Source organism: Astatotilapia calliptera, chromosome 9, assembly GCF_900246225.1.
Source record: "Astatotilapia calliptera chromosome 9, fAstCal1.2, whole genome shotgun sequence".
Taxonomy (NCBI): Eukaryota; Metazoa; Chordata; class Actinopteri; order Cichliformes; family Cichlidae; genus Astatotilapia; species Astatotilapia calliptera.
The window spans coordinates 29,441,931-29,467,871 of record NC_039310.1 but is presented as its reverse complement, the minus strand read 5'-3'; the positions used below and the strand labels follow the sequence as shown (position 1 = coordinate 29,467,871).

General features: G+C 43.8%; 1 protein-coding gene across 2 annotated transcripts in view; it reads right to left on the bottom strand.

Annotated features, from left to right (window-relative positions):
* Positions 1–5,081: 5,081 nt before the first annotated feature.
* Positions 5,082–25,941, bottom strand: part of map7d2b (MAP7 domain containing 2b) — a 32,333-nt gene continuing 11,473 nt past the window's right edge. The window contains exons 5-17 of one of the 2 annotated variants that reach the window (XM_026180326.1): positions 25,250–25,394; positions 22,283–22,372; positions 18,802–18,888; positions 17,283–17,401; positions 15,698–15,771; positions 15,288–15,481; positions 14,693–14,831; positions 13,953–14,133; positions 12,696–12,800; positions 11,551–11,614; positions 9,557–9,698; positions 8,313–8,587; positions 5,082–7,315 (exon numbers count right to left, since the gene is read on the bottom strand). In XM_026180326.1, coding sequence (XP_026036111.1) covers positions 8,317–8,587; positions 9,557–9,698; positions 11,551–11,614; positions 12,696–12,800; positions 13,953–14,133; positions 14,693–14,831; positions 15,288–15,481; positions 15,698–15,771; positions 17,283–17,401; positions 18,802–18,888; positions 22,283–22,372; positions 25,250–25,394 — 1,611 coding nt within the window. In that variant the 3' untranslated portion in view covers positions 5,082–7,315; positions 8,313–8,316. Of the gene's footprint in view, positions 7,316–8,312; positions 8,609–9,556; positions 9,699–11,550; positions 11,615–12,695; positions 12,801–13,952; positions 14,134–14,692; positions 14,832–15,287; positions 15,482–15,697; positions 15,772–17,282; positions 17,402–18,801; positions 18,889–22,282; positions 22,373–25,249; positions 25,676–25,941 lie in introns of those variants that run through there. The other variant, XM_026180327.1, reaches the window with a different exon arrangement.

The following is a 25,941-nucleotide window of genomic DNA, read 5'->3' as shown; positions in this document are numbered from 1 at the left end:
TTTACTACGGTGATAGCTCTGGGAAAGAAGCTATCCCTGAATCTGTTTGTCCTGGTTTTATGTGACCTGTACCGTCGGCCTGACGGTAATAGTTCAAACAGTTGGTTGCTGGGGTGAGAGTGGTCCTTGATGATATTGCCAGCTCTGCTGAGGTACCGAGAGTTTGCAGTGACCTCCAGGCTGGGCAGAGAGCAGCCAGTGATGTTCTGGGCTGTGTTGATGACCCTCTGCAGTACTTTCCTGTCTGCAGCTGAGCACCCTGCATACCATGTTGTTATGCCGTACGTTAGGACGCTCTCTATGGTGGCTCTGTAAAATGTCACCAGCAGCCTCTCCTCCAGGTTGTTCCTCCTGAGCACTCTCAGAAAGTGGAGACGCTGCTGGGCCTTTTTTACCACCGCTGTGGTATTTGCAGTCCAGGAGAGGTCATCAGAGATGTGCACGCCCAGAAACCTCATGGAGTGTACCCTCTCCACACAGTTCCCGTGGATGTAGAGTGGGGCCGGGTCTGCTCTGTCCTTCCTGAAGTCCAAGATAAGTTCTTTAGTTTTCGTGGTGTTCAGTTGGAGGTTGTTAACTGAACACCACTCAGTCAGTCTGTTGACCTCATCTCTGTAGTCCGACTCATCCCCCCTTGAGATGAGTCCAACCACTGTGGTGTCATCCGCGAACTTTATGATGGTGTTTGAGAGATGGGTAGGGGAGCAGTCGGATGTGTAGAGCGTAAACAGGAGGGGACTCAAAACACATCCTTGTGGAGACCCGGTGCTGAGTGTGATGGTGCTGGACCGGTGGGGGCCGAGTCTGACAGACTGTGGTCTATTTGTCAGGAAGTCCTTGATCCAGAGGCAGATGGGGGTGGAGAGTCCCAGGTGAGACAGTTTCTGGACCAGGATCTCCGGGATGATATGATTGAATGCTGAGCTGAAGTCCAGGAAGAGCATTCTCACATAGCTTCCTTGGTGCTCCAGGTGACTCAGCGCAGTGTGGAGCGCTATGGTGATAGCGTCCTCGGTGGAACGATTTGTCCTGTAGGCAAATTGGTGGGGGTCCAGAGTGGGAGGCAGACTGGCCCTGATGTGCTGACAGACCAGTCTCTCAAAGCACTTCATCACTACAGGCGTAAGTGCAACAGGCCTGTAGTCGTTTGGGCTATCCAGTTGTTCAGTGATGACGCGATGAATCCTACTTTCGGGCCTAAAGTAGTCTGCGTTTAATATGGCTTTTGTGTTGTTAACATGTTTAATGTTTTGTATTTTCTTCTATTTGATTTCAAAAAGCTCCTAAAACAGTCAGTGATCCCTGTTGGCCTCCCCCGGCTTTTATTACCGCTAATCATTTATTTAAGCTCAGTTTTTAAAACCTTAGGATGTAACTACAGCCCAGCCCATGCAGCAGTATATGAATGACTAACCTCGTATTGTGGATGGATTATCTCAGTTGTTCTCCTGGCTGAAGTTTGGTCCTTTTACAGCATCCTGCCATGCAATTACATTTGTTCCTGACCACCGAGAACACTCACGGTAACTTTTATCGAGTGGAAAAAAAGTTAGCTTGTTTATATTATGCTAACATAGCTGTGTCGCTAGCGGTCACGTAGCACATCATTATATACCAGCTAGCCAAACTTCAGTAACCCTACAAACGTCACTGCTGTTTAGTTTTCTGTCTTCATTTATGCTGGAAGTGATAGCAGAGCTGTACGTTTTAATTTGTTTCCAAAACCCCGCAGTCAGGACATGCTATATTGTATTTAGATAGAAGCTAGCGAGCTAAGTCCCTGCTAACTTCTACCTCCGTTAAATGTCATAAATTCCGTTTTCATGGATGCCTGGATGTTAAACTCAATTGTTACACCTGGTAGAGCAGAACGCTGATCATTTTATTAAAGATGAAAGACTTTAGACAGTTTTTCAACTCTCAGTAATGCCATAGTGATCGTTTGATATATGGACCTGCAGCGGAGTTTAGACCCAGACACGGCTAGTGACGTCAGACTGAACAACCGGATTAATCCAATACAGTGACATTATGGCATCATTGTGATGCCCTGGGGTGTTTTTGTATAGTTTTGTACAGCTCTCTTTATGCCCTTTTCATATGATATAGATTTTTTTTTTCAAGGTTAACTTTGATTCAGGTTTTTACAATGAAGGTCAAGGTCAAAAGCTTCGCCAACCTGGGTACTCATGTCCACCAAAGCCTACTATATTGTTGTGAACTGATCAATAGTAAACTGTGGGTAATAAAAGGTTGTTACTGATTTTCATATTTGCCGTGACCGTGGCCCGATTTTCATCCAAATTAAATCCCTTCGAGCTGTTTTGGTACCTACCTTCACACAAACTTTAGATTGTTAACAACAGACAAATGAAACGGATTATATATCAAAACGATGAGGTCAGGCAGGAATCTCTGCAGAATATGATGTTTGCAGATGACGTTGTAAGAGTAGGGAGCAGGCGGAAGTCAGAATAGAAAATTGAGCACAGAACCATCCAAAGCAGCTAACAGTGCACAAGATGGGTGAAGAAGAGAGTGCGGGCAAGGTGGAGTGGCTGGAGACGAGTTTCAGGGGTGATTTGTGACAGAATCATAGCAGCAAGAGTGAATGGAAAGGTTTAGGATGGTGGTGAGACCTGCTGTGATGTTTGGCTTGGAGACGAAGTGGGGGAGGCCAACCTGGAGATGTTATGATTTTTCAGAGGGACAGCTCAGGCCGGAGATAAAGTCAGAGAGACGAGGCTGAGAAGGTTTGAACATGTGCAGAGGATGGAGAGTGAAGATAGTGGATAGCTGGAACTGCCAGGCAGGAGGAAAAGAGGATGACCACAGAGAGGATTCATGGATGTATTGATGGATTGTGTGACCCCAAAAGGAGCAGCTAATAGATGAAGATTGTGTGCCAATTAAATCAGAATCAGAATCAGAAGGAAATTAGGGTTACAGCAGGCAGCACGCTAATGGCGCATGCGCACTTACAAAGGAACCACTTCCCCTGCCAGTGGCGGACTCCCTCAGACATCGGTGCGTTGGTGGTTCTTTGTGTCTGGGGATGGGCGTCCAGGTACACACCGGCTCACTCCTTGGCGGCCGCTTATCGGGGCCTGGAGCCTGGGGCTCGCTCGGGCCACTTCGGAGGTGGGGTGCCCCCGGCCTCTCGGCCTGGGGCTCGGTCACTCAGGCACGGCTGGCTGCCGGCGGAGCTCACGGGCGCGTCACTGCAACTCCCCCTGGCTTCTGCTCCGCGGCTGCTGAGTGAGCCCTCATCTGGGACTCTCCTCAGTTCTTTCTGGGACAGTGGCACGGCTGCCCCTCTGTTGGTCTTCCTTGGTCTCTTGTGTTCTGGGGGCCTCTGGATGTCTGGAGTTTTGATCTCCTCCATACCTGCTTCATGCCCTGGTGGATGGGGCTGTGGCCCCCCCACACCCTCTAGCAGATCATTACATGAAGGAACCTTTTAAAAAAACAAGCGCGTCCATGCTCACAGGTGTACACACGGGTGATCACACCCACAAACTACACCCTTTTTGGCTCCTACCTCAAAGCACACTGTGTTCTGTTGATCTTATGTGCTGCACAATAATGTTTAATATTTAGTATTTGCTGTCATATTCCCATATATCATTGTGATGTTGTTTATTCTATTACTCTTGTTCTCTTCTGCTTGTTTTCTTTTTTCTTTCTCAGCAGGTGATCCAGGTGATCGATAGATGCATTTTTTTTTCTCTGCCCGTTCTGTTGGTTTTTGTCTTTTGCCCTTCTCCCCCGTCCCTCTTCTCAGCTGTTTCTCTTTCCTTCTTTCTTTCTCCCCTTCTTTCCCCCAGTCAAGTCTGTCCCGTATTCAGTAAGTGAAAATAAAATAAACAATAAAAGGTGAATCAAATGGACCATTACGGCAAGGCTGGGATGGTCAATTTGGTAAAGTAAATCCGTTGGGCATCTTTCTTTGCCTTTAGACAACAATTCTGATGCAAAAGAGCCAAACGGGACAGGAAAAAAAACCAAAAAAAAACAAAGGAACCTTCTGACCAACTTTACACAAACATCCCATTGAGGAGACATGTCAGAAAGGTAGGCTGATAGGAAAAAAACAACGAAAATACATAACATGAGGTAAGAGGAGGAGAAAAAAAAACTCCACTCAGACTGAGCTCCTAGTGGGAGAACAGTTTGATAACAGAAAAAACACCTCAGCACAAAAGCACATGACTATCAATACACTATAGAAACACAAGACAAGCAACAGGGGCGGGTAAAGGGTAAGAGAGCCGCTGTAGACAGCGCATCCGATCCTGCAGCGTGTCTGCGCTGGTCCAGTTGACTGCCATCTTCCCTGGTAGGGCACAAGCGTCGAAGGCGTTTGGAAAGGGAGGGGGGATGAGTGTGTGCATATCAGTGTATGTGTGTGTCCAGAGTTCAGCTGAGACAGTGTCCTTCGCCCGCCAGGCTAAGTAAACAGTCTTCCAGCCAACCCAGGTGGCCTTGCATGGAATGGGGGGGGAACAGTATAAACACAGTCGTTATCTGGGTGTTTTGTTCAGCTCCAGCCTTGAGGCCGCAGCTGGCATTAATGAAAATCATTAACCTTTCCCTTTAGTTAAAAGCTTTGCAGATTTGATCGTTTTTGTGGTTCTGATGCTGCTATAATCCAGAAGTCAGTGTTTTAAAAATCTCCATCAAAATCATTTTCATGCTGAAGGCTGAAAACCCCAACAGGAAGTTTGAATCTGTTTTAACCTCCTGCGATCTGGTGTCCACATATGTGGACATGACATTTTGGGTTGTCAAACCAAAATACTAAATTTTGCTTAACAAGGGCCTGATATCCACTTACAAGGACACTGCCACTGTTCTTTCGAAACTTAAAGCGAATGTCCTCGTATGTGGATCTCATTTTTCTCGGAAACAAAAATCAGGTAAAAAAGAAAAAAATTCTTTTACATTCATCAGGTCCCAATCAGCCCAAACAGCAAAGAGAAAATAAAAATGCATGCTATGAAAGAGCTCGGGTCTTGGGAGGTTAAATAATGCAGAAGCTGATTCTGGGGTCAGGAACAAAATCAAAAAAAGATAATCCATCCAGTTTTTGCAGGTGATTTTTAATTTCAGTGCAGCATCAAGTCAACACACAGTGAGATATAATGATAAAGAAAAGCGTCTGCGTTAAGCCCTACACTAGATCGTTTTCATATGAAGGTCAAAGACTAAACATCTCAAACATGTCCCTTACTTCCTTAATGATTCAGTTTTCCATTCACTAGTTTATTTATCCAGCTCACTGACACGAATGGCTTGATGAAGTTTATTGTTCATTTTCAGCAGTTTTCCATGCACCACATTTACAATGATATATTCCACCAAGCTGCAGTGTCACAGAGTTTAAGTAAGATTAGAATAAACATTATATCCTTTATGTCTACTTCATACACAAGGGGACCCGGGGGACCCTCTGACGATGCGTTTCAGCACAATCTGGAGGAGCAGTGAGCAAACGTGGAGGGAAGCTGATGATAAAAATCAATGCGCTGGAGGTCGTTGGGGTGACGGGGAAATGCTTTCCTCCCCTCTGTGTGGTGCTTTGGAGAAGCAGAAGAGGCCTCGGTTCCCACAGCAAGAAACCAAACCACCACCTCTGTAGTGTGTCTGCACAGGCTTACACTGCAGTGCATGCCAAAATAATAAATGATCTTATTCATCCAGTAAAAAAAAACAAAAGAAATGTACAACTGTTCATGACACCAAGCATGTGTCTTCTGCAACACTTCTGGAAATTTAGGTGTTTTGTTTTTGTATAAAGACGATCTATGTTGTAATAAATGGTACTGAAGATTACACCAGTATCTTCTCTAAGGACCTAAAAACCTAAACCATAAATAAATAAATAAATACATACATACATACATTAAATCAAGAATAAATAAAAATTAACAATAAAGATTTAAGGAACTTGGAAAGAAAGCGATTACCATGACTTAAAGGCTAAAGCTTTTCTGTAGCTCAAATTCCTTAAAATGTCCATAAATATGAGTTTGGTTATTGAGTTTTTTACCTGTTGATATGAACACTAACATTTCTGGACAGTGGTTAACCTTTACTTTCAGGTTATCTCCTGTTGTGTGTGAGCTAAAGGGCAAAAACGCCTCCTCAGGGAGTGTTTGTGGTTCTCGTCCTCCTTTTAAAGGCCTCCTCCGGGCCTTTAAAATCAGCTGAAAGTGGGCGTGCCTGAGGGTGACAGGGAGGATGCTGACTGCACAGAGGTTTAAGGCCTCAGAGGTGATGAGCTGTGAGGTGGTGAAAGCTGTTCTGAATCGGTGAGGTATATTTGACTCGGGGACGTGGGCTGGGGATTTAAGCGTCTTCAGAGCGGTGTAACAAACATACAACTACTGTAAGTGCACACTATAAACTGCAGCTTGCGTGGTTACAGTCAGTGCCAGACAAATACACAACACGCTGTCTCAATATCCCCCCGCCCGCACATTAAATTACATAACATGTAGCATTTTCCCCCCAGAAGGGTCGCATTTTTTCCTCGTGTTTGATTGTTGCTAGTCCTCAAATCGGTCCATCGGTCCAGTGATGAGCGGCAGAGAAACAACAGCTAAAGGCTACGGGTCGACAGCGGGTTCATCGTTTCAGTTTCTGATGGTTTCTCCTGCGTCAGGATGGAAGGAAATCTACAGCAGAGCAGGTCAGAGGTGGGATAAACACACGGGAACCCACAACCACGGCCATAAAACAGCTCGGCAAGCTGAGGATGCTACACACAGATTCACACAACAGCATCAGTCTCACGGCTCTCCTCCAGATCATCTGCTACAGAGCCGCTTCCTGTCCCCACTGTGACCGCCTCAAACATCTATTTACAACGGTTTCAAGAGCAGAGATGACAGATTAAAGCGGGCGAGTTATGTTTGGCGGCAGTGCAGCTGGGAAATACTGGATTCAGGCGTGGAGGGGAAGTAGCTCCAAGTTTTACAGCACAAAGTTTGAATTTATTTGGGTTTTAGACGAATAAACTGTGACCTAAACTTCACTCTGTAACATAATATTCACATATATATAAATATATCACATTACCTGCATGATTAGGTCAAACTGTGTTGTGTTTCTCAGAGCTGTAATTGCCCACCTGCACTGCCCTAAAATGTGGCCAGAAGCTTAACAGTGATGCGTGTGTGTGGTTTGGTAATACAGATGAGAAATCAGGTGTTCAGCAGTCGTTTCCTGTGGAGATGATGACTGTTGTTCTGGTCTCTTGGTCTGTTTCTCCTGGCTCCTGTTTTTAGCTGCCGGCCTCCTGAAAAAGGTCCTAAAAGAGAGATAAGAGACATTTAAGAACTTCAGTATGGCAAATACTAAATATAAATACATAAATACTTTATGTATTTATATTTATATTTATATTGTTTTTCCCTGTCCGTAAGTAAAGTTTTGGGTTCAACATAACCAAAAGCCGGATTCTTTTGGTTCAACAAGCACATATTAAACCCAACACTTTAAAACAAATGCATGTTATTTTCATACAGAAGAAAGCAGGCAGGACAATGGTGTGTTTCACTGTATTTACAAGCATGAGATTCAGGTCCTGCAGTGTCTTCTTAGCTCAAAAGTTTGATTACATAACAGAAGTGTAATCACTCATATCATGGTGCTTTTCGTACGGTCCCTTTTTCCTGTACTGTTATCACAATTGCATAAAAAGTGTGTAAGAGACCTTTATTAAAACGTCTAATCAACAGATTTAAATGTCAGTCTCATCCACCACCTGTTCATCTTACAACAGAGACAAAACTGTTTAATTAAGAACAAAAACTGAAGCCGTTTGTCTGCAGATAAACTGCTGGTTTAATCTGTCATATTTTTACACTTGTCAGATTCCTTGTAAACTTTGCTGCAGGCTGACAGCAGCCATCCTCTGTCTGTTTAGCAGAGACACCTGCAGCATGCAGGGAGGAGCCTGAAGGCTCAAAGTCAACTAGAACCACTTTACAGCACTAAATAATTATTTTGTATTTGTATAAAAAACATGTTGTGTTTATGTCATGAATGGATGACTTCTAAATATAACAGCACTTGTGTGCACGGTCCAGATGTTTACAGGCCTCTGTATTAGCCTTCATATCTTCTGATTGGCTGCTCCTCGTAAGCAGGTGGCTTCTTAACCTGGGATGACTATAGTAGAAATAATCCTCTCTATAGCATCATATCGTCTAAAACTGAGTATTTGCCTTTTTACTGGATGGAGTAGAGCAGTGAAGACAGACAGAGAGAAGTGAAAGGCCCATATGTCGGGGGGTCTCTGTTACCTGGCTACTGGATGTCCAGCTTGCTCGGGCCGACGCTGTGGATGAGCTGGGACGACTCGGAGGCGGCGCTGTAGCCGTGAATCAGCAGGTTCTTGTTGAGGTCTCCGACCCCGCTTCCAGCCTGCATTTTGGGGTAAGGCTGCACCTCTGCAGCCTGCTGCTGCCCTCGCCCCGGGGCGTCATCGTCCATCAGGTGCCCCAGCGGGCAGCCGTCTGTTCCCTCGGTGACCGGCGAGAACTCGTGGGCGCTCGCTGGCTCATCCCTGGACACTGGACTGATGGAGACAGATGGAGAGCTTAAAGGAACAACGATGACAGAGACACAACATTTAGTTTATTAAAGCGTCTCGACGGGCAGCGTCAGTATTTAATGAGCAGTATTTGATCTCACAAACATCAGGCTCGGCTGTGGACATGAAGAATGAAGCCTTTAACCAGACGTGAGATGAGAAGACGATGAATGGATTACAGAGTAAATGAAAAGGTGATCAGCAGGGCTAAACACCTCCTTGTTGTAATGTCACAGCAGCTCAGATTAGCTATTCAGAGATCAAAGAGTAATGGTCAGCTGATCAGCTTGGCTTTAGGAAATTTTTATGTTTTTCCTTTTAATAACATTTTAGGATTTTTGCAGAGCTCTTCTAGTCTTACTGAACCATAGATATTCACACATAAATATCAAATTTGGGAAAAGAGCCGCAGCAATGATCAAAATAGTTGATGTGATTTAGATCAATCGATTTTGTCTGTGTTTTCTGTGTAGCTGCGTAAAGACACGTGACTGTTCTGGATAAATGTAGAGGCCTGGGGGAAGCCTGCTAATAGGAAATAAAATAGGACCTAAGACTGACCCTTGCTGTACATCAGAGGTAATGTGAGCTATAGACGGTTTATGATTGCTTAGGTTGTAATGAAAAGGGATTAAAAAAACTCCAGTGGCTCGCTCTCAACCACAGAGTGCTGAATGAGAGCTGACCTGACACTAAATTGAGTGAACGCTGGCTTCTGTCAGGCAAAGAAAAGAATTTTAGTTAATATAAAATATTATGACATACTGCCAAACTAAAGCATTATGATGCTCCCACGTTTTAAATCCCAGCACTTGAGTCCTGTTTTTTCCTCTGGTTCGTGGTTTTGAGTTGTAAGCGTTCTCAGTTGTTGGGGTGTCAGAAACCTTTGAGATGCAGACAGTTGACTAAATGAGATGAGGAGGAAGGAACAGGTCACGCTTTGGGGAGACCTACCTCACGTCCATGGACTGGACCCCATCTGACAGCTCGTCCACACTGCTCTTCTCCAGGGGTCCCAGCATGATGACGGGGGCTTCAGCGGGAGTCGCGGCGTCCTCCTCCGGGGCGACAGCACCTTCACCTCGCACCTCGATTGCTGCCAACATACACAGGAAGTCTTTACTCGAGGTTATAAAAGAGGTGCTAAAGGTTTGATCCCGGCCTCGGATATCACAGTTCAGCATCACTTCCTGAAAATGAATCCTGAGAAATGCTTTATAGTTGCAGTAAATTTCGCACCCTTTTTCAGATGTTCCACCTCTATCAGTGGTGACAAGCATCCGGATGAAACAGTGGAGACTCCAAACCTCCACCAAGGCTGAAAGTTTCCCAAATACATAGTTTACGCTTCTTAAAGGGAGGAAACTGTCTCAATTTGCAGACTTTCAAAGGATCTCTTTATTTCCACATTTTCAAAAATTCAAGACCAAACTTCAGACAGAAATATTCATCAGACGTTAACATATAGACTCTTCAAACAATGACACAAGTAACCGGATTAAAAGTCTGACTGGAATAAAAATGCTTCATGTAAACACACCAGATTCTGATCCGATCACGTTACTGTGGATAAAAATCTCTTTCCGATCGAGTTACACTGATCATTAATTGATGTCCACTTAAACACTTCTTTTGATTTTCGGGGTGAAACTATCCAAACTGCACGTCTGTTACATCAAACGATGACGTCAGTGAGAAGGTAGGTCCATTGGAAGACGAAATACGACAAAGTCAGAAATGTGAGAAATCACAGCAATGTGAGGATGAAAGCAGAAATCCAGAGATCCAAAACACAATCCTACTTTTCCAGAAAACTCGACAATTCTGTGCATGTCAAAAATGATTTACTCTGTTCAGACGCTGGATGCACATAAATGCACGTCATGATCACATTACCTTATTCAGGGTGATTATCTTGCTTCATAATTATTTGCAGGGAGCGGCTTTAACCACTAAGAGTAGGAGGTTTAAGCCAACAGCGTTCCTGAAACTATGATCAACAAAGGCTTCATTAATTAAACTTCACTGCAAACCTCACAGCCCGCCGGCCCTCGAACACAACGAGCTGAGCCGAGGCTTCCTGGATATTTGTGATTTTATTACAGGTTTTGTTTTAGGCATGAGCCACAGCGCTCTGCGTCCTCCCTCCCCAGTGACTGCAGATAGAAATGAGCCAGCAGCTAAATCTAGTACAAGACACTGTAGTTTCTTATGACTTCGATATTTCTGTGCATGGTTAAAAATATCAAATAAACAAACAAAATCATTCCTGTTAAAAAAGCAGTTTTACACCCTCAGTCAACTGTTAGTGCAAACCATTTTTACACACATAATGATGCGTGGGGGAGAATAAAAACCAGGCACCCTGAATGCTTTGGTGTTCAGCTTCCTCTACTTAAACATTTCCTGATACATTTAATAGTTTCTCCTTCAGTTCAGAACCACCGGTTACGTTTAAAGTATTTAAAAGATGTTCATAAAACCAGGTGGAACTCCCTGCCGGCGAGGGCAGTGAAAGGAGTGTAACAATGTTCCTTATAAATGTTTTCTATCATAATCTTTCTGCTTCAGTGTAAAGCTGCGGTGATTACAGAGTGATTCACTTCAGCTGTGCTGATGAAGGCGTCGGCACGCGAGTCCGTTCAGGTCAGAGAGTTCAGAGAGTTCAGCGAGCGCTGCAGTTTTTCCCCTCAGCGTTGGCTATTTATCCCACCTCCGCCCATCAGGAGGTGCTGTTCCCCCACCTGTGTAACACTGCTGAGTCACACTGCAGCTGCCAGTTATCACATCCAATTTCACAGAGAGGCCTGATCGTGGTGGAGAAATTAGATTTTCAAAAACGCTTCCCATCCAAAGGACAACAGGGAAAAGGACTCTGAACTGCACTGGCGTGGAAAATTAAGTCATTAGTTTTGTAGTGTGTGTGTGTGTGTGTTACATCCATTTACCTGGAGCAGCAGATGGAGGCTCCACTTCACTCTTCCTTGTTCTTTTCATAATCTCCTCAATTCTCTGCAGAAGCAGACACACGGCTGGTGTTAACAGAGAGAAATAAAAGACGATCACATCAAACTTTTCGAGTTCATGTTGTGTCATGATAATCCATCTGCTCGTAAAAGTGTCTGAAAACGGTGCAAAAAGGGAACAAATAGAAATCCAAGAATAAACAAAGAGCCGGAGCTCCGTTCAGCACATCCAGGATAATTTTCCTTGTATGGCTTCATTTAATCTGCCGTCTGTAAGCAGTCACATGAAGGTCGTTTCAGGGCCTGACAGGTTACAGTAAATTAACAGAAGACAGTTTTTGTTGTTTCTCTGCGACGAAGTGAAGAACAAGCAAACATAAAAACAGAATTAAACGAAGGCTTAGACTCTGATTTAAGGTCCACAAAATGTTGCTGTGTTTTGGGATCGTGTATTAATGCCTACAGAAGAATGAAGTTGTTTGAAAATCGCAGCCAACAGGAAAAAAAGGAATGACGTTGCCTCACGAGATGAAGATTTTATCTGATTTGATCATTTCTCTTCCAGGAATGATGATCCACTGTCCTGAGAACTGATTGGGGAGGGCTAGTTCTCCAGTATACGTTACCGTGGTGATGTACCCCAGTGAAACTGAACAATATACAGAAACTTCAAATGACTCGGGGCGAAATAACTGCTGGTGAGGTGAAGTGAGCAGAACTGCGATAACGTTCAGGTGAGTGACTGAAGAGACCAGAGCGAGTGTGAGTGTATCAATGTCTGCAAGCAACCAGCAGCTTCAAAGTTATGTGTGACGAGTGGATCTCTTGCCATTGTATACGCAGCTTTAAAAGTGAATCATCGTCACATCCCTGAAAACCCCAGGGTTAAACCTTCAGTTACCCCGCTAAGCCTCAAAGCCTGCCTGGTAGCACAGGGAAAACAGGGGGCAGCACATCAGGGGAACAGCAACCAAATTTAAACATATCATAAGAATAAAAAACTGTCTGAAGCCAACTACATCATATCTGAGTCTCCTGAAACTGTCTGGATCCCAGGTGAGAAAACATCTTAAAAGGTGAATTTTCTGAGCTCTAGTCTGTGATTAGTCTGTGGAGATGTTCGGTACCTTCTTCCTCTGCTGTCTCTCCTGCTCCTCCTGGATGTGCAGCAGCTCTCTCGCCTGCCTCTTCCTCTCAGCCTCCCTCTGAGCTCGCAGGAAGGCCTCCTCCCTCTGAAAAACACGCAGCCAATCACATTCTCGCTATTCTTCAGTTTACAGTGTGTAAACATGAGTTACCTGAAAACATACAAGAGTCGAACCGGAGACCCGCCCCCTTTGCTTCTCTAACACTGCCATGGCCGGTCTTACCTACAAGCTGTCGATCTGCACTGATATCATCATTAATCACTCTTCATAATTACTGTAACAATAAATCAGGGTTTAACCACTGCACCTGCAACCGAACAGGTTAGAGGTAGAGAATAAAGATATGGTACTACAGCTTGTGTGTCTGCTCTTTGCATAATTCACCAACTTCTTCTTTTAATACAGTTGTAATAGTTTTCATTCAGCTGGCATTCATAAATCAGAGATTGGGGCTTTTGTCTCCAAAGCTTTACTTGATTAAGTTTTTTTCTCAGTAGTTGGAGTTTGAAAGTTGAAATTTGGAGATAATAAACTCCAATTTTGACTTATTGATATAATAAAAAAGCTCTTTCAGTGGCAGAAACAGACTTCTGTACTTTACCATCTGGAAGAGGGACTATAAACAAACATAACAGAAAGAAGCATTTTATAATGAAATTATTATGGCATTAAATAAACTGCAGTAATAATAGAAAAAAAAATTATTCACATTTTTTAAATTTATTTTATTTGTTTAATTATTTACTTTTTTATTTATGCACCTTTTTAATTTTTTATTTATTTAATCTTCTAATTTTTGTCTTATTTAATCCGGTTTCTAGTTGTATTTATTTATTTTTAATAGATTTTTGTTATTTCCATATTTCTTCTGACATTTTTTTCTGCTTCTGTGTCCGTATGGCATGAAGCTTTCACCTACATGTTAGCATTCATTTATAATATTAAATCAAGACACATGACACCCATAACTAAAGAAACCTAAACACACTCAGAGACATAAATCCTTCTTTTATAGTAAACTGAGTCCTAACGTAAATGTATTCAGAGCAGGGTAAGGATAGCAACATGGGACACTTTAATGTAAGTACATCAATAAAAACACAAATGCACAAATGGGCCAAAGTGATCCGTGAACATTGTTAACAATTATTCATTTGAGCTGAAACTATGCAAACACTGAGCAGCATCACCTTTGTAACAATAAAACACATCATAGGTCGTTTCATTCACACGGACCTCTCTGTCCAGCTGATCCTGCATGTCCTTCCATCTCTGCTCCTTCTGCCGTCTCTCCTCCTCCTCCCGTCTCACCTTCTCCTCCTCCCGCCTCACCCTCTCCTCCTCGGCCTGCTGTGCCGCCCTCTCCTGCCGCTCTCTGGCCTCCTGCTGCCTCCTTTGCTCCTCCTCGGCCCTCAGCCTGCAGAAAACCACAAAGTCTGAACTTCACAGGGCGCCACAGACGAGACAAAGATAATCATCTCTGACAATTTCTATTTTTAATGCATTGTTAATATTGTTGATTCAGTATACACAGCAAACAGTCAAAGTAATCAAATCAATGACTTTTTCTACTCAGTCTTAGCTCTGAATAACTCCAGCTACAAAAGTGCAGTATAAGTACATAACTAGTCCCTATAAACAGGACAAAAAACACCATAAATCTCCTGTTTATAAATTGAGGCTTTTGGATATTCTCCATTTTGTTCCATCTACAACAATCCCTGTAAACTTTGCATTTAACAAACTATTTTGTGTTTAATTTTCCTCATCAGAACTGGAGCAAAATGCTGTATTTTGGACAGTATTGACTGCTACGATGGAACTATGAGTGAAACTCGATCTAATGTCCATTAAATGTTCAGCGATTGTAAGAAAAAACAAGAATCATAAGTCTAACGTTTCACATGTTCAGATAGAAACAGAACAAACCAGAAACATCTGGGTCCAGTGAACAGCTGTGTACGAGGAGCACTCACCTCTCCTCCTCCTGCCGCTGTCTCTCCTCCTGCTCCTTCTGTATTCGGGCCAGACGGCGTCTCTCTGCCAGCAGTCTGGATGCCTCCTCGGCGTCTGTGGTCCCACCCACGCTCCTTCCTGTGGGCGTGCCCGGAGACTCTGTTGGGGAGGATGGAGAGACACAAAAAACATAAAAAAAACAGTTTAAAAGATTTCAAAAAGCCTTTAAACAACATTACAGCTTCATAAATGCTCAGCTAAGGGGACCATCTCACCAGAGCTCTGCAGGTAAGACCTGCTGATACATGTACAGATACAGAAAGGAAAGCCAGGAGCATCTTCGGTTGTGTTTTCACTCGATGTGCACTCTGCAGATTCTGTGGCGAGGTTCTGTTTGACATGTTGAATTAAACCTTCTTGTTTTGCTTTTTTCTTCGACATTTAGAGTTTATCATTCGCCTGAATTATGCTGAATATGACCAAAGGAGATTTCTCCTTCACCAGGTGGTATTTTGACCACTATCACCGTCCCCTGAATTCAATCGACATCAATAAAAAACTGATAGCTTAGTTAAGGCGGCATGTGTAAAGTTACTGCTGCACGTATGTCTTCACCTGCATTGAGTTCTCTGCTGGTGGATTTGGGGATCTTCTTCTCCGATGTCTCAGATTTGGTGGATTTCCTCTCCAGGGTGCTGTGACCTTTGACCTCGTCGGTGCCGGGGGTGGTGGCTCTCTGCCGGAGAGGGGAGGGCGGGTACTGACCAGGGGAGCAGGGAGACTGGGCGCGACTCCTGCTGGACCTCACCCTGAAGCAACCAACAGAGTCACATCAAGTCGCCTGTGCTTCAGGTGAAGTGTGCGTGTTCATGTTCAGACATGAGAGGACAGAAAACTGGCACGTGACTATATTTGGGACAAAATGCCCATCCCGTGGTTAGGTTTAGGCTGAGCGTATGTAAACACACAGTGCGTGCGTGTGTGTGTGTGTGTGTGTGTGTGTGTGTGTGTGTGTGTGTGTGTACCGTTTCGGTGTGGCAGGGCCCTTGCTGTTGGCCCTGAAGGAAGAACTGCGGCTTGGTGTGTTTGCTGACTCCCCCTAAAAGTCAGATTTCACAAATATTACTGGCTGCATAAAAACATGATAATCAGAACATCAGGACTTCGTGAAGCTCTTGTTATAGCCGTGTAACTGGAGACCCATCAGTGAGGATGAGTCAGGATGAAGCTTCATCATGCTGGATGCAGCTTACTCACATCAGTAACGACTACAACATCAGTTTGTGAACGACGTGAGCAGTCGTTTTCCTGCCTCATTAAAACTGAGTCCTTCCTTCCTGTCCGAAGCATCAGTGCAGAACGACAGAGGATCATCTTACATGCTCGTTAGCTGGAATAAAACTTCATGAATCTCAAACAGTTACTAAACAGTTCTGACTGCATAGATGTTTGTTAGCATACAAATGAATTCATTACTGAAAGCTTTACTGGCTTTTTGACCGGTGCGGCCCAGTTTAGTAACTTGCACATCTTTAATCCTGCAGCTACATCCTGAAACTAGTCAGTACCGAGCAGGAACCCCGTCTGAGGCTGAAATAATGAGGTGGAATGAAAAACTATCAGCTCATCTAATGTTTGCTTGAGGCTGGCTCTGACAGAGTCCCCACACACTCAGAATTCACAAATTTACAGCAGAAATAAAGACATTTAGAGTTTGGTATGACTGCATGGGGGGGATTTTTCTGTACCTCATGTTAAGGTTTAAAGTTTGGGGCTTGGCCGCACTGTCTGACACACATGACAACACAAGTGCAGAAGCTCCCAGCTGTATACTAATCTTCATCTTAGCTCCATGTGTATGCACTTCCTTTTTTAGCAGTTTTACCCTGAGAGGCTTAAGACATCAGCAGTGTCAACTCTAATTATAACTCTAACCCTAAAGATAAAAAGAACAGCTTTAAATATGTAGTACTTTACAAACAGAGTTCACACACTGCTGCAGAAAAAGTGTGACAACAACAAATTCAAACAGAGGTGCAGACATTAGGCTAAATGACAAAACAGAACAAAACTAAAGAAAAGTTCAGATGCACAAAAACACAAAACCCCACCTGTAAACATATTCAAATCTTTTATAACCCAAGAAAAAATAAAATAGTGTTTTATTGGTCTGTTATTTAGCACAAGATTTCTGTGTCCCTGCATCGCGCCATAATCATTCCACCCTATTGTTCAAATATGACTTCTGGCTCTAAGAAAAACACAACATGGTCAAAATGTTAACACAACCAGAGTCCAAACACCACGTTTCATACAGGTAATGCCTGTTACCTGGCTACAGTGCTGACACTCAGACTGCAGGACAAATACACAGTCCTGCAGTTATTAACCTCTTACAAAGAAACCAGAGACTTACAAAAGCAACGGCAAGTGATTCACCCAGCAACACATCACACAGAGTCCACAGCTCTGGGAGAGTGAAGGTTCATGAGTCCAGATCTATAAGATTACCACACAGCACAACAGTTGCTAATGTGCCCTTTTAGCTCCAAACACCTCGCTTACAAAGAGCTATGTGGTGTTATATGTTAGTGTGTGTGTGTGTCTGACCGTGGGTGTTTTGGCTCTGGATGTTTCTTCGGGGAACCCAGCGATGCTTCTGCGGTTGGAGGAACTCCTGGTTAGTTTGTGGTTGTTGGATGAAGCTGTTCGATGGGACACAAAAGACACTGACGGGTCAAAGACGGACACACAGAAATAACACGTGAAACACGTTTACAACATACAGACAGAGACACAGATGGAGGAGAATGAGACGCTCGGTTAGGAAGACACGTTGTGCAAACAAATGAGAAACCGTTTCTGCTTTTTCTGCTGACTCTAACCCGGAGAGGCTCACTGCGCTTCCAGATAGAAAAAACAGCATTAACTTTTTGTCCCTTAAAAACACAAGTAAAATATTTTTAACAAGTAAAAAGCTGGTCTTTTTAACACATGATGATTGATGTAAATTAATGTTTTTCTTCATGACTTTCAGACAATGTCGGGAAAATGCAGCTGGGATATTGTCTCGAGGTGGAAATCATGCGCCTGAGATGTGTTCATATTTAGGCGAGGGGTGATGGAGGACGCCTACAGTTACCTGCAGGATCCTAACATGTATGGATAAAGGAGCTGGAGGGTTAAAGAGTACATCATGTCTTTTCCAACATCAAACTCAAGGTGCTGCAGAGTCGCTGAGATTTGTTTCTGAGGCGACTTTCATTTTGTCATCGTTTTCCCAGATCTCACAGGATTTATGCATCCAGCTGCATGTTGCATGGTTAGAGGGGTCTAAACCTTCTCCTTCACCCAATAAAACACAGACTCCAGCCGTGTGGGGTGAGCCAGGAACAACGGCTTGTATCTGCCTACTTAACTCTTTCATCATTTGCCAATCAACAACCTAAATGTCTCAGGAAGTTAAGTCTGCTCACGTGGACGTAGTGTTTTCAGAAACATTTGATCACTCACCACAGATTGAAGACTGAACAGAACCAACTTTAAGGGTTTTCTTTACTTGGATGATTGAGCATGAATCAAGTTGGCTATTTGCTAACATCCAAATATTTGAGACAATATGGTGCTAGAAATAATTCTGCTGCCACCCCCTGTGTGAAAACCAGCCGTGCAGGTGATCAACTCAACACTGGCACCTGTGAAAAAACCTGAACAAGCTCAGAGAGACGAGATGGAGGTAACGACTAAGAAAGCAAAGACTGATCTAAGAAGATGATTCAGGTGAGGGAGCAGATGCTTGTTTGTACAGGATGTGTCCTGCAGCTGCTGAGGAGGAGCACAGGGAGACAAACAGCAGAGGAATAACTGCCTACATGCATCAACCTTGATGTTCTACCCAAGTTTATTAGATCCATGCTGCAGAGTGCTGTTACCTATAAAGCAGGAGTACTGTCTGTTTGGTCTACAGGCACAGAGCTGAAAGAACTCTTATCTGGGCGACTTCTTCACACTTTTACTTTTACATGTATTTGTTTTGATCTGAAACACTGGAAACAAAGAGTTAAGCCTGAATCCTGCTCTCCAGTTTGGTACTCGGGTGATTTTTAGTTTAAGGTTCATAAAGTCTCACCTCTGTCCGGTGAGTGAAGAGCAGCTGAAGAGTTGGAGAGCTGTTTGTTGATTGGCTGATCAGATGGTGGAGACAGGAAGTCAACCGCTGAAGTAACACAAAAACAAAAAAGCGAATCATTTAAACGGACGCACACACCACAGCGACTTAAACAGCTGCTGCTCGGTGTAAAACTGTCCAGTGAACGTCCGATCCCAGCACAAACACCCCTCACACGACAAACACAAATCTGCCGGCTCACGCAGAAAATAAACCCACTGATCGATGAGCCGTGCAGGGCGCTGAATGAATTAACCTTGGTGATGTAAGACAGAAACGAAACAGCAGCAGAGACGCACACACACACGAGGAAGTGCTTCATCATGAAATGGAGGATGATGATAGCGAAGCAGCGACTGCAGAGCCATAAAGCTGTGAGGTGAACGTTTCAGAGACGAGAGACGCGACCGGACAAAAGCAGGACTTAAAAACTCCGTTTGTGACCAAAGACTTGATCTGCTCTCTGGGATTTTCTGGGATAGCGATTAGATTTTAGGAGTAAAGGATTATTTTCTTTCCAAATAATCCAAGTTTGCATGATTTTTTTATTCACTTTTATCTTTAGGAGAGTGTGTTGTTAACCTGTTTAACATAAAACATTTATTTTAGCGAGCTACTATAAGTAAGTAACAAAAATAATAAAATATTTACTGTCAGTAAGTTCATTCATAATCTTCAAAAAACGATTTAAAAACATGTTTTACCTCACAGTCACTCAGACGTCATGTCACAGTTTTTGTTTTATTTTTTTCATATTCCTAAAATATTTGTTAAGTTTAGTCTTTGTTGCCTCATTAGTTTAACCAATTATCTTGTTTTACTGTTTCTTCTAGTTAATTATACCCTAAAATATATTGTAATTGTTTTAACTAAATGCTACAAATGTTTCAATTAATGTAATTAACTTAAATACATTTACTTTGATCTGATGAATTCAGAGAAAATATTTATTGATAAACAGAAAGCAATGAGCCACAGTTATCGTTTATATTTGTGTCTTTTTCCAGCTTAGTGTTGTTACGATTTAAAATGATTAAATAAAGCTGATTTTTAGGATTTTTATGTACACATTGCACTCTGTGCACTCCGAGTCGGCACTCTGTGTTTTTGAGGGTCGAAGCGTCATTCAGCGTTACGACTGAATTGAAATATTGAATTGACGTAGAAGCGCGGAGGGTCTTTACTGCATGCTTACACATCACAGCAGATAACAGTCAGGAGGATATTTTCTGGGCCAAAGGAAGTGTCCCGAATGTAGATAATAAATAGAATCAGTATCAGGATAATATTAATAATCAAGGCAGGTGTTTCTGTCTCTGTCCTTCCAGGAAAGGAGCAGATAAGAGGGACTTGAACGAAGAGGAGACTCGAAGGGACACAACAAAACGGTCTGTTGGTTCTTAAAGAAGATAGTCGTAATAATAATGTGTTATTGTTGGGGTATAAAACTGTGGCCCGATTCAAAGTCATCCTTTCTGTGAAGCAGACCGATGGTTTACATCGAGGTCTGTAACTTGTAATATCAACTGCCGAATCTTTTTAAGTGACAAATATTTCTCCTGTACTTCTTTGATTGAAACAGTGTCCTGACTGCAGTTTTAAACTCTGATTCGTTTACTCTGTTTCTCCTGAAATTACTACCAAACAACACAGGAAGTGCACCAGCAGGTCAGGCCGAGTGCAAAACACCATGGAGGTTATTTGAGTCGGTGATATGGGACAGTAATGATCGCATGGCGTCTGTGTGTGAGAGCGTGTGAGGTCTAATAAGTTTCACAGATAGCTGGAGGGTGAAGTCTGCTATGATTTATGGTGTGTGTGTGTGTGTGTGTGTGTGTGTGTGTGTGTGTGTGTGTGTGTGTGTGTGTGTGTAGTAACAGGGTGTTTCATAGACAAAATTCCCTGCTGAGAAAAATACGTATGCATCGCTAAACAAGGCCTTGGGCCAGGAAGACAGGAAGTGGAGCAGCCCTTTGTTGTGGGGGTGGGAGAGCATGTGTGTTGCATACGCACTTATGTGTGGTGGGGCTTTCAAACCAGATGCTCATTAGACAGTAAGAGGAGATATGACGGCACTGTTGATGAAGATGGGTGGAGAACACCGGCAGCTGACACAAATAACACACACTGAGTGGGTCGGAGGTCACGCATTTGATTGGTTTTAACTCTTTCTGATCAGCGCTGTCACCACTGTGTGAAGGTCAAAGCTCCTGTAAACGTTAAAAAACATTTAGAGCTCTACAGAGATTTTTGTTTTTTGAGTAAAGATTTCACACATTAAGTTTTTGGGACCATTTTTAGCTTTAAAATGTCTGTAAAAACCTTTGAAAAGTTAAAGCACAATGTTGTCCTTTGATGAGCAGATTCAGCAGTGGAGGCTGTTGTATGGCCAGATAATAAATGATAATGTAGTTACCTGTACATGTAGTAAATATAACCATACATTACACACCTAAACTCTATGCATGTTGAGCTTTAATAAAAAGCTTCTTTCGTTATCACCTTTTTTAAATTGAATATATTGACTTGTTTCTTTCAGCTTTTCTTTATGCTTCTGCATAGATTTTCCTTTTCTGTGCCACATGTGGCACTGAAATATGACTCCCTTTGGAGTGACTCTCTATGGAGTCAGTCCCAACAGACTCCCATGTTAACATTTACAACTTTTACTCAGAAAATAAATGTGTTTACAGCCTGCTTAAAAAACGCTGCCTCTGGATAGTTTCCTACTTCATAACAGCAACAGATATTTTTACAATTTACTTATTAGAATTGTTTTAAGGACAAAGTTAGGCTTGTGCTGCTTTGACTGAAAGTTGGATGGCGAGGAAGGCGAATGCAGCTGCAGCTGTCTGCCAGGCTTCACCTCAGTTAACTGGAGTAACTCATGTGGACCAATAATATTGATTACTGTGCAGTTAATTGTACTAACACATTGTCTGTGCTCCAGTTTTGGTGAATGAAAGTCTAATAACTCATTATTAGCCATCTGTGTCTGTATGAATGCAGGCTGGTAACAAAGCCAGCTATTGTTAGCTGATAGCGTAGTACTCCACCCTCTCATATAAGCACGGCCACTCTAGCTAAAAAAACCAAAAAACACATGATGGCTGACAAAACTCACGTCCACTGAGGTGTGCCAACATACTGCACATGCTGCTACATTTACTGCAGAGGAAACCTGTGCAAACTTTTTTGCTGCAACTTTGTTTACGAATATTCAGATTTATATTCCAATTTATCGCTGGTGGAGCGCGTTTTATTAGGTCCTCTAAGAACAGTCGTGACAAAAATCAGTGCAAACATTTTTAAAAGGATTGAAATATAATACACACGACTATCACACACTTCAGGATGACGCTACAGCTACGAACATGCAAACAGAGGATCGACTGCAGGTGGCGGTGGGTGGGTGTGGCACACATAGTCATGTGGTCTGTACCGTTACGGGACTGGCTGGCACTGGAAGCAGCAGGAAGCTCATTGGGCTGAGCGGAGCCAATGGCATGGCAGGGTGGGGTCTTAGGGTTACCTGGGCAGCAGGTGAAGCAGAGCGGAGAAAGCAAAGCATTACATACTCACACACACACACACACACACCTGTTTCAGGGACACATGACAGGCATACAAACAGAAAACAACAACCAAGCTCGGTGCACACACACACGCTGGGTTAAAGTGAAAGAGGCATCAAAATCTGTTCAAAAACATTGTAAAGGCAAACGAGCCAACAAGAGGGAGAGTGAAACACAAAACTGTAACGCGAATATGTGCAAAAGAAGTGTCACTGCCCTCTCAGGGAAGATCTAAGATCCTGTTCTCATCATGTGGAGGTTCAAGCAACATCTGCTGTAAGAGAACTGTTTAAACTACCATGTTCAGCATGTAGGCAGATCTACAGGTTCTGAACAATGACACTGGACATTATTGTAGTTTTGATTCTTTACACCGCCACAGAGGATTTGAAATCAAACAGTGAACATGTGTTATTAGAGTATTGGATTCACACAGTCTCCCATTTTCAGTAACTTAACTGACTGACAACCAGCTGGCCGGCTGAGGCCTGGTTCCTCATTATTTTATGACAAATTCAGCAGATAAAAGAAGTGGAGTGTGCCGGTAGCTGTTCACTGAAACTGTCACTGTGACATCCAAAGACACGTCAGTGCAAGTGAAGGAGTGTCATTAGGCTGACAGGCCAAAATAAACTCTCTCCGATCAGGCACAACATTATGACTTGTATAATATTGTGTCCAGCTGTTTGCTACAGAAACAGCAAACAGATACAATGTGTTGTGTACTCTGACACCTTTCTACCAGGAATGACCTTTTTTGCAATTTCAACTATAACAGCTGATCTGTTGGATCGGAGCAGAGCCGGCCTTTGTTCTTCATGTGACCCTGTCGCTGGTTCATCACTGTTCCCTTCTTGGACCACTTGATGCGCTGTTAGCAGTGTTAGCAGTGCTACGATGAACAGATAATCTTCACTATGGCACTAACAGGTGTCATGATGAAGAAACAATCAGAGTGATTCCCTTCATATGACCGTGGTCATGACTATTAAGACTGATCGGTGTATAAAAGACAAAAAAAACCTTTCATAGTGGCCAAATCAATAATCTGGTTCATTCTCAAAAACAAGGAAGACACTGGTGAGCTCAGGGACATCAAAAGGCCTGAAGACAACTAAAGTGGACGATTACAGAGTTCATTACTTGCTTAAGAAAACATCTAACAACAACATCTAACCAATCAAGAACATTCTAAGAGAACATAGGTTACATTATGTAAAAGAGAGTTTATAAAAAGATGCAAACCATTTGAAAACAAGAAGAAAACATCTAAAAGAGTTCTGAAAGAAAGTCTTTGAAATGAAGATTAACCAGGACCAGGACGACTGGAAGAGGCAAGCAGCTCATCATCTGAAGCATAACACATCACCTGTCAAACATGGTGCAGGTAATGTTTTGACATGTGTATGTGTGGCTGCCAGTGGAAGTGGGTCACTAGTATTTATTGATGATGTGACTGCTGATAGAAGCAGCGGGACGAGTTGTGAAGCGTACAGGGTTAGACTCTCCTCAGGCAAATGCTGCACAACTGATCAGAGCTCCACAAGGCCCCGTGGGATTAAAGATGAACGCCTGCATTTCAATCACATGTCGGCTGTGTGATTTAAACTCCACTGTGGTGGTGTACAGACGCAACATTAAAAAGGAAAGTGCCATTGTCCAAAAACGCATACACAGATATACTGCTGGGTCCCTTTGAATGCTCCTGTATTAACATCACCCGGTGCCAGTTCGGATCAATAACCGTAATCTCAGTGCTTATTTTTAAATTATTCCCCCAAGTCTTGGCAACAAGAGGAGAAATAATCCTTTGAAAATGGACACACATAAAAGAAATCCTAATATTTTTTTTCCACAGGGTTGTGTATCTGCTGTGATCCCGGTTGGGTAAATATCTGCAGCAGCTGCTATCACGGCCTGAACACCTTGTTCGAATAAAGTAGCAGCTCATTTTGGAGCTCGGGACCAGAGGAAAATACGCAGCACACAAACACACACACAAAAACACACACTTTGCGTCTTTGGGTGAGTGTCTGTCCTTTAATCGAGCTGTAAGATGAGCTGGTGCCGTTTCTGCTGCAGTGAGCGTTCTGCCGGGCCCCACAGATCCCAGAGCAGCGCCTCTTCCCCAGTCAGCCGGGCCGGAGCCAGAGGAGCTGCCTGGTGGACCCGATCCCGGCTCAGCTGGTGGGTACTGTGAATAATTGATGGCGTTATGAATGCACCACAGCATAGAGCCAGGCTCGGGCCGACAAGAAGACAGAAAACATCTCAGAAAAGAGTGACGGTGAAGAAAAGAGATAAAATACGAGTGATGGAAGTTGGCTCAGTGAACAGCCCTGTGTCGCACTTTGTTTATGTGTGTGGCCTTGTTGCGTTCAAGGTCTTCTGAGAATTAGTCCTGCATCCCAGCTCGGAAATAAAACACACAAACATAAAAATAAACCGGCACCTGTAGCACGTTTAAACAGCAGTTTACAGGCACAGCTTGACCCCGTCTGATCAGGCTGAAGCATTAAGAACTCAATCCGAGTCTCTCTAAAGCCTGAAGGGGTCTGGAGACAAAGCGTTCCTGCATTGCAGCCTCCCCACCCTTTTCCTCCACTGCCCCGCTGTGTTTTCTCGTTCTCTATATCCTCACTTCACCTGCTCTTTGTCCTCTGCTTTTACGTCTCCACCCTTTATTCCCACAGCTACCCCCCCGTCTCCTCCTGACCTCCAGACCTCCTCCTCCTGAAACATCTCTCCACTTCTCCATCACTACCAACCCCCCCGAGTTCTAGAAATCAAACCCACCCTCCAATGACATCATCATCATTTCTGTTGGTACTCACCCTCCACTCCATCAGGCGGTCCTCCCCATGTCCACCGTTTAGGCCTGTTATCCAGGTGCTCCCGGGCTTCTCCTCCACCTCCACCTCCTCCTCCTCGTCTTTCAGGGCCCCCGGCTCTTCGGCGTACCATGGCCTCCAGCCTCTCCTGCTCGTTACGTTCAGAAACAGGGAAGAAGAGAGATTCTCTTACCGAGCCATCGCTACGGCGACGGATGCCGGGCGATGCACTCGGAGATGGCTGCGCCATGGTTACCGCATGCAGCAGCAGCGGCAGCGGCCTCGCCCCTCTTCGCGCTCGTCTGTTTGCTGTCTGCTGGTGGTCACCAGCCCTCGCTCGCCCGTCTGCCACTCAGTGATACAGCAGCTCTGTTCGCTCTCTCTCCTCCGTCTGCCGCTCCCTCTCTCCCTCTCCCCCACCTCGCAGTTCAATTCACTCCTCCTTCTCTCTCTTCCTCTCTCCCTCTCTCTCTCTATGTCGATCACCCACTCCCTCTCTAATGACTGAGTCTGTTTCTGAAGCACTTTAGTCAGACGGGAGGAAGCAAAATGCAGCCCGTCACCACCCCCCACCACATGCATACACATGCATGAACACACGTTTACACAGGGGACCATGCCTGCACACACACACAGATGGTGGGTGGATCGGAGATTGATACTGGTTGCATTTCTTTTATCCTTTTGCCTTCCTC